Here is a 16,165-nt window from a genome sequence, read left to right as displayed (position 1 = left end):
AATTGAGGGCTCATTCCACAATAACAGGTCTTGCTTCTTCTCTTATTTGCTTGGTTTCACAGAACTATTCTAATAAGAAAGTTGTGAGAATATCCTGGGATAATAGTCATCAAATGAACTTTCATGTCACCAATGTAAGCCCTCCTTGGTTCAGAACTATCCCACTTAAAAGTACTCACTTATAACTACCAGCTGCTGATTCTTTCTTCATCACACTCATGACTGCACACACAGACACTCATGGATACATGTGCTACTTGCATGTGTGCATGCACACCCATACATATGCTCCCAGGCACTGTATATATGTGCAAACATCCAGGAAGAACAATGTGTTATAAAAATTGTCCCATTGAGTTTGTCATCTAGAGTGAGTTACCGAGTGCTGATAAGTAAAGGAAGTGCAACCAGACAGTTTAATCCCCCAATTTCCTGTCTTCTAATCAGCCCCTGATCCTTTTGGTTTTAAATTAGAAACACTCCTGACAATATTCAGGACAGGTGAAGGAAAATCAACTAGAAAATAAGGAAGGACAAAGCTTTTATTTCACTGTCTAAAGTTCACAGGAGAAATATGAGCGTAACAACAGGAAATCAAGATTTTTAGAAAGATAGAAGTACGAAGGCTAGCTTAAGTAACCAATCATATTTCCGAATCATAATTAGATTTAAAAAAGCAAAAAAGGAAACTAGTCTAATGTATTTGCTTCTCTCTAAGAAAGTGTATTGTATTTAAAAGAAATTGTACTGTACAGGTCTAAGCTCAAAAGAAAATGGTAAATTTTTAATGTATGTATGTATGTAGAATAAAAACAGTGGATTCTATCTCATTCAGATTTCACTTAGAATCAATTACTGTTAGTAGAGTGAAAAAGTAATGTTTGGAATGTGACCTTTGAAGTTACTAGATACTCTTAAAAACTAATACAGTTATACATATTTACAATGGTAGATAATATTCAAAATTCAGTCCCTGCACTGCACACAAAAATAGAGCATGTAAACATATGAAATGTAAGGTATATAAATATATTTACCATGGACTTTTCTAAAAATATGCCAGGTGTTAAGAATATGATATGATTTATTATTTCTTGATCTTTCTTTATTTGAGTATTTTCATTTAAAAACATTATAGCAACTTCACAGTTGTGTGAGTCATTATCTTAAAAGAGCTGGTCTTCATTAAGCAATGTCTTCAAAGACATGTAGAAAATGGTCACTAATAAAAGTCGTTCAGTTAGAATTAATATTCAAAAAGTGAACTGGGAAATATAAGCTAAGGTGCACCCAATCAAAGAACATTAAAGGGTTTCTATGAAATACAATATGAAGGCTACTGGTCATTTTGGAATTAGTGGGAATTATTTTTGTTCTTGTTTGGTCTGTTTGTTCATTAAACAGAATAAAACAATATTTCTCTGAAAAACCTTCTTGATTTTTTGCATATATACTTAAAAAAAAAACATGTATTTGTACCACATGCCATATCCTTACTGCCTAAGTATTTCCTGGTGCACATAGTCTTTTTTGAGAATTTGTATTAGATCACAGATAATTAATTACTGATGGAAAATTTACATGTAAATTTCTAAAGAGAAGTTGCCAAATATAAGTGTTTGGGAGCTTGGATTGGATAAGGCCAGCTACAGCCAGTCCAGTGGCCTTTACTTCATAGTCATAGTGAAGTTTAAAACCAAATGGCAGAAGAAAGATGCATGTATTTTGGAATTCCCATACAGACTGTCCCATAACACTGTTATCACTAAATGATTGCAAGGAGGAACTAGCTTGTTCTGCCTTCACTTTAATGCCATATGGGTAGAATGAAGGTGATTCCATAGGACAAAATTATATCTGGCAGTATACATGGGCATTCAGGATGGGTTTATTTGACTTGGAGAAGAGAGAAATTTCATGAGGGTTTCCCTTGGTTTTCTATCATAAAATTTCAACTAGAGATGTCACGACACAATGAGATGAGGCTGATATACAATAGCTACTTCTTGATGTGCATGATCAAAGCATTAAAGAATGACTTAGAAATCAAAAGATTTCTTATAAGTGAAGAGCCAAAGGTAATCACTGTTGAAATGTGCCTGCTTGAGTCCTGGTTGCCTGTAACTCCCAAGCTGTTTACAACTCCGTGACGTAAAAATGAAAAGTTTTTTTTTTTTTTTTAACTTTGAGATATCAAGAGCCCCTGTTTTTATTTCAATATAAAAACACATCCATTTTTCTTAATCCCACGTCCCCGAGGACAATATGAACTTCAACCAAAAGTAAATGCTTCTTAAATAAAAGCAATCTTTCAAAGACAAACCTAAAATTTATACTTAAAAAAATAAAGATTAATTTAGTCAACTGATTTCCAGTTATCAGAAAGGGCAGTAAACATCACTGTAAGCCACAGTTATGGGGGGAAGGGAGGGAAGGAAAGAGGAGTGAGATCGTTATACTCAGTCTTTTATTAACCAGTTTCTTTCATCCTAGTGTGCCTTTATTATTTTGAAAAAATTTAAAAAAATAATCCAGGACTCCATCCATTTGCACTGAAAATTCTGGAATAGGTAATGACCTTCTACAACCTGGCTCAACATATGCCCCCAAACTAAAACAAACAAACTCATTTGCCATACAAATTGTTTACGATTCATTAAAAAGCAAAATTGCATATCCCGGTGCTGGCAGCTGAGGCCGGGTCTCCGCGGGCGGAGGGGGCATTCACTGAGTTGCCTTTGTACGCAGGGAAGACCAAGCCGGAGGCTCCCACTATGAGCTGGGATCTGTGCAGCCGGATCACACATGAGGTAATTTTAAAGCTTTATTTGCCTTTAATGCGAAACTCAGGTTTTATACTGTCCTATGCTTAAAGAACTTTACAGCCAGGGGAAGTTTATTTATTTATGTTTTTAGTTGGAAAGAATTGTTTGGGGTAGTTAGATGAGGGTATGGAGGGAGAAACAAGTGAAGAGATCTAAGTGAAAATGTGAGATGTGTATTATTTTAATTAGTCAACTCCCCCTCATCAAAGCCTTTCCTCCATTTGCCATTAGGAGTTGGAAAATCATATTGAAATTTTTTATAACTGGTAGATTTAAAATGCTATGGTGTGTGATAATCTTTAAGGGAAACAAAAATTGTTTAATTCTCTGTGATAACTTGTACAACTTCTTTAAAGATCCATCTCATTTCTCACCCATTATTTAGAGAAAAACTCTGCAAACATTCAAGTTGAGAGAAACTTCCTTGTAGCATGCAGCCTAAACAGCAGCGTGTGAGCTTTCTGCATTGTTTATTTTTAGTCCAATGTATTGCTAAATATTTCCACCACTTTTATATGTTATGCTCCCTGAGGTAAAACATCTGTAAGATAATTTTAAATGTAAAGCAACTTCCAAGTCAACTTCGCAGAAAAGAAATTATACTTTTTCCAAGTTTAGAAAGAAGCATTTGGTGATCCTTGCAAGAAATAAAAAAGATTACACAATTTGCTGTAAAAAGTGACAGCCTATAAAACCTAAGACATCTTGAAATACAGTAAGGAAACTGAGAGTTTCAGAATATGACATCAATGCAATTTGTTAAAGCTTACAACTTAGCCTAGAAAATAATAGTCAAATTAATCAGTGTATTCATTCTAGTGCTTAACAAGATGAGTAAGTCCAAGCGATAGTCAATACCCTCACATACAAGAAGACCTTGTTCTTATTGGCAGAAACTCCAATGGGAAAATACATGCCCTGAATAAAAGTTTAGGGTGGAAATGAATAGGCTGTTACTAGTCTCACTAGTCCAAAGCTGCCTAAAACATTGTCCCGAGACCACTAGCAAAGTTCCTCATGTCTATCTAAGCAATTGCAAGTTAAGACATACTTGTATGCACATACCCACAACCACTTTTACTCAAGTCCTTGGGATGGACATAGTGAATACCAAGCAGATGCTAAAAAGAGTCCTGTGATAGTTCACTTTAAATAGTTTCTCAGTCCTCCGAAGTCTTACAACTTGCCAAAAGGATACCAGTATTGATCTAGAAGGAGAAAGTCGTCTTTCTATAGGTCATACAGTGAAATCGACCATGCCTTGTTTTGTAATTCCATTCAGCAGTTTCCCCCTTCAACATCACACACACTCTCTCTTTTTCTTAAACTGATATCTATGTGAAATGAGCTGAAGTTCACGGTCCAGTTAGAAACAGATAATACATTCATTGTCCTGGCAGCAAACTTTTTTTCACTCCCTGGAAGAATTCTTGCTTGCTGCAGGAATAATAATTACGGAAAACGAGAAATGCACTGCTGACAAATTAATCCTTAACGGACACCACCTTAACGAGGACAGTAATGATTTGAGGACTCTCTTCCTCACAAGACTCGTGTCTCCTATGACAATGAGCTATTGTACATCCTCCCAGCTCATTCCACCTCATATAGATCCCAGAAGTCAAAGGTTGTCTGGCCTGGTTGACCATGACATACAAGTTAACTCATTCTGTGGCCGCAAGTTAGAAGTTTATTAAAACTTCACTTGTATTCAGAAGAACTGAGAGCATGAGTGTGGGGGTCTTTTCTACTCAGAGCTAGAGTTTTGAAGATAGACCTGTTCTGACTTAAACAGGGAAAAGTCAGATTTTAGTTGTGGGTCCCCTGATGAAAGACAGGGTGTCCTTACAGGTGACTTCAGGCAATCCAATTATTGGGGCAGGACCTGAAGTTACTCAGGGATTGCTTTTCCCCAGTGCTCAGCCTGAGTCTTCAGAAAATATCTCAGCTCAGGAAAACTATGCCTCACAGTTCCTGTAAGCAAAAGTAAGGGGGACATGAAACTTGAGAGAGACACAGGACAGATGACTCCATTCCTACCTCCAGACCAGCCTGACACACACACTTCGACCTTAAAACTTCTGATACTCTTTAAAAGTCTTTTTGTTAAAAAAAATACAAAATTCTAAACACTGTCCCATGGTACCCAAGGGCAAGCATTGCTGGAAACTCAAGTTGCAGAGTGGCAGAGAGGGAGGGAGGCAGCAGGAAGCAGTGTGAGACTGCCTCACTGAAGAGTGTGAAAAAAATCAAATGTGAGTTTGATGAATGTGAGGTCTGGGACATTTTGTCAAAGAGGGAGGGAAAGTAGAAAAGGGGGGAGGGAAATAAAAAAAAAGGCAGTCCCGGCTGCCAACTCACCATCCACCAAGTTCTGGCCGAGATGTCGTAGCAGAGCTGCCATTTGATGGAGCCGTCGGAAGCTTTCCCTGCCATTACGCTGTCAGCAAGCTTCATCTGATGCTAACTCACGGGAGATAAGACACCTAATTGAGAAAACATTTGCAGTGGCATGTGGGGCAACATGTAGTCCGGTCCATACCATATGGAATCATGGGTAAAAAAAAAATCTCCTTGACAATGAACCAATCTCTCCCAGACCCGGTGGCAAGGTGAAGTGGGGAGGAAGGCTTGTGCTGCCAGCCCTGTCTTCCTTCTCCTTCCACAAGCCAGAGCCCACTGCTGCACATCAAAGGGAGGTGGTTAAAATTAGGGCTTCATCACTCAGATGATTTTGGTCTGCAAGGTTTTTCCTTTCCTTCCAACAACCAATCCCCCCCTCTTTTTTTTTTTTTTTTTTAAGGAGAATAAAGAGATTTAATAGGACAAAGGCAGGTAGTGGACTGCGGAAGGAGATCGCCACAGGCTATTAGCCTAAAATTTCTGCCTGACAGATGGAACTGCTTAAAGACTATCATGCAATGTTTGGGGCTTTTTTCCCTACCCCCCTGACTTTAAGTCTGATTCAGTATCTGTTTTTCACAGCCACTTTTCTCAAGAAAATGAACTGTGCATTTGAAAAAGTGTTTGGTCTAGTTTTTCTATGATACACATCTCCGTTGGAAGCAAAGTAAAATGTCGAAAACCAAAGCTGGAAATAGCTGAACAGGTTTTCCAAGGATTAAAAAAAAGTCAGAGGAGGAAATATTTCTCCTACTATACTTTTTTAAAAGAATAATTAATTTGTATCTTATTGGATTTGGTTGTGAAGGAACTGAAGGTGAGATGACAGCATTGAAGTCCCTTGATTTTTGGTTCAGTTGACATTGTGTTTTGATGTGTGTTTTCATGTGAGTTAAATAAATACATTGTTGATGTCTTGCATATTCTAGCCAAGGCTAGGCTACATAACCTCTATTTTCTATGGCATTAAAAACTAGTTCTGGACATCTTCATTCTTTGTATATAAAGCAAGAAGTCATTATCATTTCATTTAAACACAAGTTAGGCTAGTCTTTACATGAATATCTCCTTAGACTAGGGAAAAGCATGTCTGGTTTCCTTAATATAACCTAGCTATTTTCTTCATAGAGATTTTAAGCCACATTGTTTTGCATGGAGGGGAAAAAAAGCAAAATAAACAAAACACAATATGGGTCTACCAATGGGATGGGCTACAAAATGAGTTTTTCTTTAAGTGAGAAAAACTGATTATCAAGCCATTTTAATCAGGGCTAATGGGATAAGGAAGTGGACAACATCATCTACATGTGATATTTTATTCCCTCAAATAGAATGGTATTAGGAGCTGCAGATATGTCTTTATAAGACCTGTGTTCTAAATACAGCCTGACTTTCTGAATATAAATAATCATTTGATCCCCAAGTTTCTACGGTAAAATTCCACAGTTCTGTACCCCAGGGTCCTTCCATAGAGGTGGAGGAGGATAGTTGACTATTTCTCAGAGTGATAGGACTGTGATTATTTTAGGAAGGGTTCACTTATAGCCCAAATATCCAATGGATTTTTTTCTAGGCATATTTGCAACTGAATAATACTTTTCAGGTCATATTCCTAGTTCCATAGAGGTTAAATTTGGAGGCTTTTCTATCTTTTTTTTTTCTTACTTCAGATCAATTTCTTAGTGGCAGTGGTTATTTTAACCACTAGTGATAAAATAGCAGATAGCTGTTTTGGCAAAAACAATTTAAGTAAAGCAAAATTTATCAAGTTGTACCAGTAATATTTTCTGATTTTACTTTCGGATTTTCTGAGTTTAATCATGATGTACAGACTATATTTAGGAGTGCACTGGAAAGATATTAAATCAGACTTTTTCTCCCTTATACCTTGTAATGAGATTTTTCTTTCTGAATTACTTCAGAATTACTGCTAACTATAGGTCTTACTGTCACTCTAGGAAGCCTCTTCAAGTCTGTGGCCCCAGTTTTAGCTGTCTTTGGAAAGTTTGTGGTAGCACAGGGAACATTAAGTTGGCCTCAGAACATGTGTTCCTTTTCTCAGAACCCTGCCCCGAGCTTCCCAGCTAGAATATGAAAGCACTGTGCAAGGTCAGGGTCATGAAAGTGCTCATCTGCAGAAAGACCACGCAAAGGTCTGTAAGTTCTGTATAAAATGTAAAATTGTACACCTCCAAAAAAGCAATAGAAAAGGCAGTGGCATCTGGTCTTTCATCTCATTCACTCTCATTTGTCTAACACAAACAGACAAACCCAAGTTGCCGTGCTGTGGGGTCTCCAGTTTTCTCCTAGAATAAAGGCACCTTGGACTTAAGAACCCACAGAGTTCAATTTCAGCAGCCTCTGAGATGGGAGGTGTCTCTTGTTTGAGCTGCTGCATTTCTGAGACCACGAACATCCTAAGCATTGGCCATTAGAGTCCAGCACAAAGAGAATTGCTCTCTAGATTTTTCTCTGTGAATGAGGAAGATTTGGGGACTATAGATTTGACTATATAGAATATAGTCAGTTCTTTGAATATAGAAATGTTGGATTTTGGGGGGATAATAGTGTTTTAATCCAGAGCAATTAGGTGTGTTTAACTTTATCATTGTTCACTATAAGCCTCGTGGATGCTGTCCTCTCCCATACAGCAATCAGTCTTTCACAGTGTGGCCCATCGTTAATAGCCTTAAAACAAGATGAAATAAAACACGTTAAATATTGCAATTATTGTGGGAAATAAAATTATTTGGTGAGGATAATGGGGAGTAATTCAAGCATTTAACATGATCCAGGAAATGCTACTCCAAACAATTGCATTTGCTTTATGCATTTTTCCCCCTTTGATTGCTGACAGATGCCTTTTTGGAAACAAACATCTAAATGATTTGCCTTCAGTCAGAAGATATAACAGAAAGCGGCTACATGTTTTGAATTTAACTCTTGCCATCTGAATACTTCCTGGAGCATGTGAGTGGATCTGAGGCAAAAGCACGTTCTCATCAGAATCTGGCCTTTCTTATTTCCTCAGAGTATGGAGTATACATCGTGAGAAATGGGAACATCCTCTCTGTGGGGTCAAGTGCCATGGAAAAAAGGTTCACAAAATGTTGGGAAGCATTAGGAGGGGAAATTGACTTAGTGCAAGAAGCCTCAGGCAAAGTGTAAGGCACTTTTTAGCTTCAGTGTGGTCATCTTGGCCAATGGTCCCCAAAGAAACCATCCTGTTGTGCTACTTGGACAAGCCAGTCCAGGAGGTAGAGTACTCACATCTGGGTCTTTTTCAGAGTACTGCCAACAGGTGCACAGTGCCGGCGTGAGGGTTTGGTTCTTGCTGCGCTGCTAACAGGCAATGTTTGATGGAATATTAATGACTTCAGAGGCTTGGCTAGTAGAGTGGTTGACAGCATTCTTTTCTGAAGTTTTATATATGGGGTGGTGGTTAGTAACTGTGTAATCTCTCTCAGGTTACTTGCTCTGTATTATTCTCTGTGATCTAATCAGGAAAATAAAGGTGGTAACATTTATTTTATAGATGTGTGTACATAGGTATATACAAAGTTATAAGAAAAATATGCATAAAGCATATTCAATGATAGGCAATGAGTTCTCAACCAAAGTTACTGTGGTGCTCCCAATGTTGTAGTTTTATTTTTTCCTCTGTTGCGAGTCTCCCTCTTTCTCCCTTCTCTGGTTCTGTGCCTCGAGGTGGGGGAGAGACTGTCCCCCTGGGTTCTCCTACAGAATGGTTCTTCATTGTGTAGCAGCATTCAGCATCCATTTCTGAAGCCAATTGTCTTTCCATCTACCACTTGAGATTCCCTTAGAGTGGAACCTTGTCCTACACATTCGAGGTACAAGTGCTAGGCAAAGAGTAGGGGCTCCCAATGTGGTTAAATGAAGAAGGCAAGAACTCTAGTGAGACAGAGATATGATTGCCATCCTTGCATACTTACATAGGTGTTTATTTGACATTTTCTCAAGTTTTTGCCACTTCTAGTGCACTATCTACTTCCCTGGCTGAGCACCCTTGCCCAGGCTCTCCAGGACAGTGACTGCCAGTGTCTTTCACTTCTGGGTGCCTTTCTTATCTGCATCACCCAGCAGTTCTTTAGTAGACTGTCTGTGTTACTATCTGTCTTTGACAAACATACATCTTTTTATTCATTCATTTACCATTAAATAGCATGCTATTATGCAGGCAATTAAATTTCTTTTTTCCTCTTCTTTTAAGTTTTGTTTCCAGGACCCTTGGGAATCTGAGAATTCAGAAGAGCAGCATGGCTTTGAATGCAGCCTGTAGCACAGCTGACACTTGTCCAGTGCTTCTTCTTGGTCAGGCCATGCTCCGAAATCTTTAAGTATTTCTTCCAGGTAGGTTCCTATGAGGAAAAACCTGCTATGAATGCTATCTTGCAGACAAAAATACAAAGGACAGGAAGTGAAGTGACTTAGGTTTCCTAACAAGAGAGAGAAGGTTCCATGCTTTGGAACTGAGTTCAGACCTTCACCTCTGGAATGGCATCCTAAGCCATGAAAGCAAGGAAATGTCAGCATTTGGTACCTGCTAGGTGCCAGGTACTTCCTAGAGTGTTCCGAGGCAGGGTGTGTAGTGATACCTTCACAACAATCCTAAAAGGCTGACATTATTGGTTTCAATTTGCAAGTCAGATAAAAAGATAAGAATCTTTACAAAAGGCACAAATTAACCAAGAAGGGCAAAGATTGTCCTTGCATAATCCCAGGCAGCAGAGGTAGAACTACAAATTGAAGACAACCTGAACTACAAGAAGGACCCCACTTTTCCTTTAAAGCAAAGATTTACTGAGGTCTGTTGATAATGTCCCACCCCATTCTTTTCTTCTTCCAACATGCTGTCTCTCAGGAGATATTTTGTATTTCTTCAGTGGAGTTAAATGTTGGGCTTAGCAAATATATATGACCTTAAACAAGATTTTGCCAATGCTGAGCTACAAAGGTACCTTGTTGCTGCTGCTGGATATAATTTCACTTTAGGGTAAATAGTTATCTAAGTTTAAAAAAAAACTAAAGCCTGTATTTGAAAGAGGCCTACTACTAACACCACGGCTTTCCATCTAATTGCAATAAGATGGAAAAAATCCTAAAATGTGTTCAGGATATCACTGTCTAACCCTTGAAATGAGTGCACACTTACTCAAAAGCCCTGGCATAAGCAGAAAAACCAACATAAAAACACAGGAAATCTAGTTCTTCCAAAGCTTAGAAATATGTCCAACCTTTGCAGAAATGTTTCTTCTTCTTCTTTTTATTGGAAATCGTGAAGTTCTCTGTACAGGTACCTGTCATTCCTGGGTATGAATCTGGTGACTAAAATAAACTGGTGTTCCCAAGTCACCTGGCATGGTTTTCTCACCGTATGGCATAAGCAAATGCCACAAGCTGAAAAGAACAGAACTGAGGCAAATGCAGGGGGTCCAGACAGCCTCATTGTTCTAATGCTGTGCTCAGAGACTGATCTGGTTTGAACCATTTCTGTGTGTGTGTGTGTGTGTGTGTGTGTGTGCAAGCATGGTTTTTTTTCTTAAGAAAAATACTGATCATTATTTTCACAGAACTTGCTTACATCCAGATGAGATTGAACTTCTGTGTGGCAGCGCTAGCACCATATCTCTACTTAGCAATTCCTTGACTTTGAATCTATCTGCCATTTGCCTTAGCCAGCTGCCACCCAAGATTGGACTAAGCCCTCTGGCCCTCGTTAAAAGGAAAAAGAAGAAGAAGAAAAAAAAGAAAATACACACAACATAATTCTCTAATACGCATACTCCCAACTTCTATGCAAGGCGCTTAAGCAAATGAAAAGGTTAATATATGCTAGCTAGATGTTAGGTATAGAATGTCAGCTCTGTCAGGTTTCATTATAACTTGCTGCTCATTGGAAAAGATTTGATTTCTTTTGCCACTGTCCTACTATGTTCAAGTCACTGACTGCCAGCAGCCCACTGAAGACCACAGGCTGGCAGCGAGCGGCTCAAGTGGGAAACCAGCCGCAAGGACCATCTGCTTCCGATTTCTAGCTGAGCCAAGAAGCGCAGTGAAGTGCATTCCGTTCACCAGGCCAGCTTCTCCCCTGCTCAAGTTATTAGTGTTACAAGTGACATGATCTTTTCCAAACAGCAGGGGAGCCATAATCCTTACAGAACAGGACTCTAAACACACATATGTACTTACAAAACATACACACACCACTACCACCAGTCAGACATCTTTTGTTAAAGTTGTGAGGAAGACTGCTTATAAATTTAATCACAGCCTCATGGAGATTTATAAAGTATGTTTTATTAAGCATGATAACCTAAGCAGCAATAACATATATACCAGCTTCACTGACTCTTATTGAATGATCAAATATCTGTAGGATTTTTTTTTGGTGGGCATGGCTGGAAATGCTAAGAAGCAGTCATTTAAGTTGCCCCCAACAAAGCATACTGTGTTTATAGTGATGATCTGTCAGACCCTAGCTCGGCCAACCCAGGTGCATCAATCTTTTGCCAAGTGACCCATATTGAAGCTTACTGGCAAGCTATTAAGTCTCAAAGGGGTCATATGATTGGGGCTCACTTTATAGTTTGGGAGAGATAAAGATATGTCTTTGCTATTGGGTGCTATCTCAAGACTGAGCATCTTAAGGAAAGTTTGGAGGTGAAATTGGAAGGCTGATGGTAGAAATGCCATGACAAGTGGTGACTTTAGGTAATTAGTGTTTCTAAATGTGTAGTTAGTAACAGGTGATTGATAACATGTCAGATGCTCAGAATTCCAAGAAACCAGACAAGTTGCCTACCCTCCATGAGCTCCCCAACAATCACTGAGTAAAGAGATGCCTTAGCAGGCATGTGCCTGACAATGCAGTAGAACCCTGGGGACACAGCCTTGGTTTAACACATATGTAGTATGTGAATCTGGGTTGTTTTGTGTCTTCTATTATAGGCATAATCTGTAAAATATATACTTGACTGATTGACAGGGGCTGTGATGAAAATTAAATGAGTCATCACCTATATAAAAGGACAAAGGTCCTAGAACAGGTTCAGTCTGGTTGGTTTCTGATCCCTTCTAGTTATTCTATAGATCCCTGAGCACCTTGAACATCATAGCAAGTTCTCTTTTGTGGATGAGAGGCAGAGTAAATCTAGAAAGGCTGCTTGTGACATCTTAGGATATCAGCTGTCCTGTGGTACATCATCCAAATGCTTTCCCAGATACTAGCGTGTGGTGGTGAACATCTGTCCACCAAACCCTCCTCTTCCCCCCACACCAGGGTATTCACACATATCTGCCTAACCTAAAGGTTCTTGCCTGCAGTGGCCTCCCCTGGTTATACTCTAGGATTTCCAAGAGCTAGAATTGCAGTAGTCACTATATACAGTTATGAAATAATTAGGCTCCTATTGGATGCTTTTGGTTCATGGCGAATAAGAGAATGACTTTTTCAAAAGTGAAAATTGTTTACAAAACAGAGATTATATACATCCATTAAAGTGAGGAGATGGGATTAAGACAATTTGGCCAGCAAGGAAGAATATTTGAAGTCATAGTTAATGGCATGCTCAGGGTTCCAATCCAGGACTATAATTATCAGTGACTTCCTCTACCTTGATAGTGTTTCAAGCACAGTGTGTGTCCTGAATTTTGTAACTGAACTGCATTCATCTGCATGTATACTCATGTCCATACTACTTCTGCTACTCACCCAAAAACATATCTGCCAGTAGAGTCTTTGTACTTGACTCATATTTACAATTAACAATTGAAGTCACCAGAAATTCTGCAAAGCTCCCTTATTGATGGAAAAGCTGTGACCAGTGACCCTGGAAGGATCCCTGAAAACAAAGTGGCATGTGGGTGAGGCTTTTGGAGACACCTGTACAAGAAGTTTACTGGGGTAGCTGCCAGAATCAACACCTGCAGGTTGGTGAAGGAAGAAGTACTAGATAGGGGGCAGAGTTTTCTAACTTTTAGCAGCTTACATCCAACAAAGACCCAGTGCATCCTACAGGGAGCTGGAAGCTGGGTGCCCTTGCAGAATTAACCCAAACTAGGACAACAGGATAAGGACGTTGTACTCCTACAATTATCTATTGGCCATTGACTAAGAGATATTTCATGGAGAGGGGAGAGCCTTTAGGCTAGACAAGAGGCAACGAACAAACCTGGGTTGGGGTGGAAGTCTCTGGGGAGCTGTGGGCTGGGAAAGCATGGTGTGCTACAGGACCTGATCATATCCAAGGGAGTCTCATGAGTTACTGGAGTCTGGAGACTATGGTCCACACTTTACTTATTTCTCAAATGGCAGTGAAAGGCTCCATGCCCATTTAGCAGAATCTACCATATACATGGAGAAGAATCCCTCTGCTTCACAAACCCCAGGGGATGGGCAAAAGGAAGTATTGAGCATGCGTTGGCTCTCCAGTTGCCCACTGGCAGTCAGCTTTCACTGCCAATGCAAAGACTTAGGGAGTGAATAGGAGGGGGCAGGGTCTGTTGGAGTGTGTCTCCAAGACCCTGTATATAGTCTTGTTTCTTTTTGACCCTCCAAAGAATCTTCAGAAAGTTTGTGCTGACACATTCTGGGGCACCTGCAGAAAGGAGGTAGATTTGGGTGAAAGGCCAATAAGAGGGAGGAAAGGGAAGCAGTGAACGAAAAATTGGTGTTTCATGTATTATTTCAGATTTATTTTGTTTCCAAATAGCTTTCCCATAGAACACCTGACCAAGGAAAAGAAAAGACCACATATAACAAAATCAAATCTGAAGCATAAAGCAAACTTTGGAAAATAAATATAAGTTCCCTTAGCTTCATGAAAGGGAAAATCTGACATGGAGCTGCAAGGCTATCAGAATATCTTCCTCTCCAACCTCTTCACCCAACTCTTTTAATTTTTTTTTTTTAAATTTTGGACTCCTTCTTGATTGAATTTTAAAAATAAATTACCCCTTAATATTTGAGCAGTTGTTCTCTCTGAATGACTTGGGGTTCTTGGGACATTCAGAACTTCTTGTTTCCTTTCCTGAGCTTTGATAAGGCAAATTAAACATACTTGCTTCTGCTTCAGTCTTTGCTGTCCCAGTACAAGGCATCATGCCCTGCCCTTAAGAGGAGGAGCAGGTTTTCCATACCCTCTGGGATAATTTCTTTCTAATTCAAGATGAAGTCTTTCCTCATTCTCTCTTTGCTACTCCATATCTCGTTCTGAGCTTCTATTTACAGTTGAGCTTCCTGGTATACTTTTGTCCTTCCTCCCCACGTTTACTGAACTCCCCTTATATCTGGCACTTTGGGGCTCATTGCTGACCAGTGCAATTATCATCAAGTGTCCTGGGAGTAGGTAACCAGGGCATTCTCATTTAGCCTGATATACCTCTGCCCCATGTTGGGAAAATACAGTTTACTAAGGGATGACAGAAAGGGGTTCTTAAGTTGGTGTGGGGTAGTGGTAAGTGTTGCTGGGTTCTATTTATGGCAGGAAACAACCATGAGGCTTTTGAGAGTTTTAGGGTTGATGGGGAACAAAGACACTTTCTGGGAGTGGGCATAATAGCAGGAGAGTTGGAGGCAAAAAGAATGAGATAAAGCTGAATGTGGTGGCCCATACCTGTAATCCCAGCTCTCAATAAGCTAATGTAAGAGGATCCTTGTGAACTTGAGGCCCATTGAAATTACAAAGTGAGTTCCAGGTCAACTTAGGGTAGAGTGAGAACCTACCTAAACAAACAAACAAAAAAAGCCAAACACACACACACACACACACACACACACACACACACACACACACAAATAACAATCAGGTAAGTCATAAAAGCCTCAGGACAAGTCCAAGTTTCACAGGTCTGGACACTGTCTATGGAGCCCAGAGTTATACTTCCTTATAGTTGTAGTCCCTTCATACATGGAGGCATATGCCACCAGCTCTTCTTTACATGGCTCAGGGACTAGGAATGGTTTTGCTTTTCTCAGTGGTTGAAAAACAACAAAAGAAGATGAATACATTGTGATGTATCCAATTGCATGTAATACATGTTTCATGTGTACACTAAAGCTCTCTGAACAGTCATGTTCTAACTGGCCCTTTACAGAAACAGGCATATTGAACCCTGGCCCAGCTAATGGGGCTTAAGGCTTAAAGGCCAAGTAATTTGCATTCAAGTTCTGGCTTTTCATCTTCCATGTTACCTTTGGCAAGTTATTTTACACTATGCAGTTTGATCACTTGTAGAATGATAATGATATACTTTGCAAGCTTGTGGAGCTAGAAGAAGATACAAACCCTTTGGGAACAGTAAGTACTGAAACAGATTTACTTATTAACAGTTAACAAATGGACTATTTGACTTAACTGCCTTTGGGATAAGATAAATATAACATTGTGAGTTATTGTATTCATTGCAATAATGACTATTATGGTTTGGATTTGAATTACCCCTAAAGGTTCATGTGCTGAAAGTTGATCCCTTGTACAGACAAGTTAAGAAACAGCACTTTGGGAAAATTTGTATCATGAGGTGCCATTCTCTTCAGTGGTTTAATACATTAGTGTTGAAGGTGTAGATCAGCAGATAGAGTATTTCCCTAACATATGTGAAACCTTAGCTTTCATCCCCAACATCCCCAGAAGGATTAATTCATTGATGAGTGACTGTGAGTGAACTTAGGAGGTGGGTCCTAGTTGAAAAGACTGGGTTCATGGAGGAATGTCCAAGGAGGTGTTTTGATGTCCTGATTTTTTGATGAGGTGTCTTTGCTCCACCTGCTCCCTGCTGTGCTATCTTGTCTTTTCATGGTTCAGAAACAACAGAATCAAGCAATCCTAGACTGGAATCTGACCCATAAGCCAAATACGTATTTTTTTCATCTCAGCTATAGCCTCAGTGATAGCAAGTGATGAAAACAATGA

At 39.4% G+C, this 16,165-nt stretch overlaps 1 protein-coding gene and 1 long non-coding RNA gene across 7 annotated transcripts in view; one reads left to right on the top strand and one right to left on the bottom strand.

Annotated features, from left to right (window-relative positions):
* The window catches only part of Nfia (nuclear factor I A), a 612,310-nt gene extending 606,876 nt beyond the window's left edge, over window positions 1-5,434 (bottom strand). For 2 of the 4 annotated variants that reach the window (XM_045149014.1, XM_045149016.1), the window contains exon 1: window positions 5,187-5,411. In XM_045149014.1, the coding sequence (XP_045004949.1) occupies window positions 5,187-5,282 (96 nt within the window). In that variant the 5' untranslated portion in view covers window positions 5,283-5,411. Of the gene's footprint in view, window positions 1-5,186 lie in introns of all 4 variants that reach the window. The other 2 variants (XM_045149015.1, XM_045149021.1) reach the window with 2 other exon arrangements.
* Window positions 2,717-16,165, top strand: part of LOC123460640 — a 213,128-nt gene continuing 199,679 nt past the window's right edge. The window contains exons 1-4 of one of the 3 annotated variants that reach the window (XR_006637146.1): window positions 2,717-2,810; window positions 8,086-8,198; window positions 9,463-9,602; window positions 10,823-15,445. This is a non-coding gene — a long non-coding RNA (uncharacterized LOC123460640). Of the gene's footprint in view, window positions 2,811-8,085; window positions 8,199-9,462; window positions 9,603-10,822; window positions 15,446-16,165 lie in introns of those variants that run through there. The other 2 variants (XR_006637147.1, XR_006637145.1) reach the window with 2 other exon arrangements.

Source organism: Jaculus jaculus, chromosome 5, assembly GCF_020740685.1.
Source record: "Jaculus jaculus isolate mJacJac1 chromosome 5, mJacJac1.mat.Y.cur, whole genome shotgun sequence".
In the NCBI taxonomy this organism is placed as follows: Eukaryota; Metazoa; Chordata; class Mammalia; order Rodentia; family Dipodidae; genus Jaculus; species Jaculus jaculus.
Note: the sequence above shows the minus strand (reverse complement) of the source record. Positions and strands in the feature narration are given on the sequence as shown.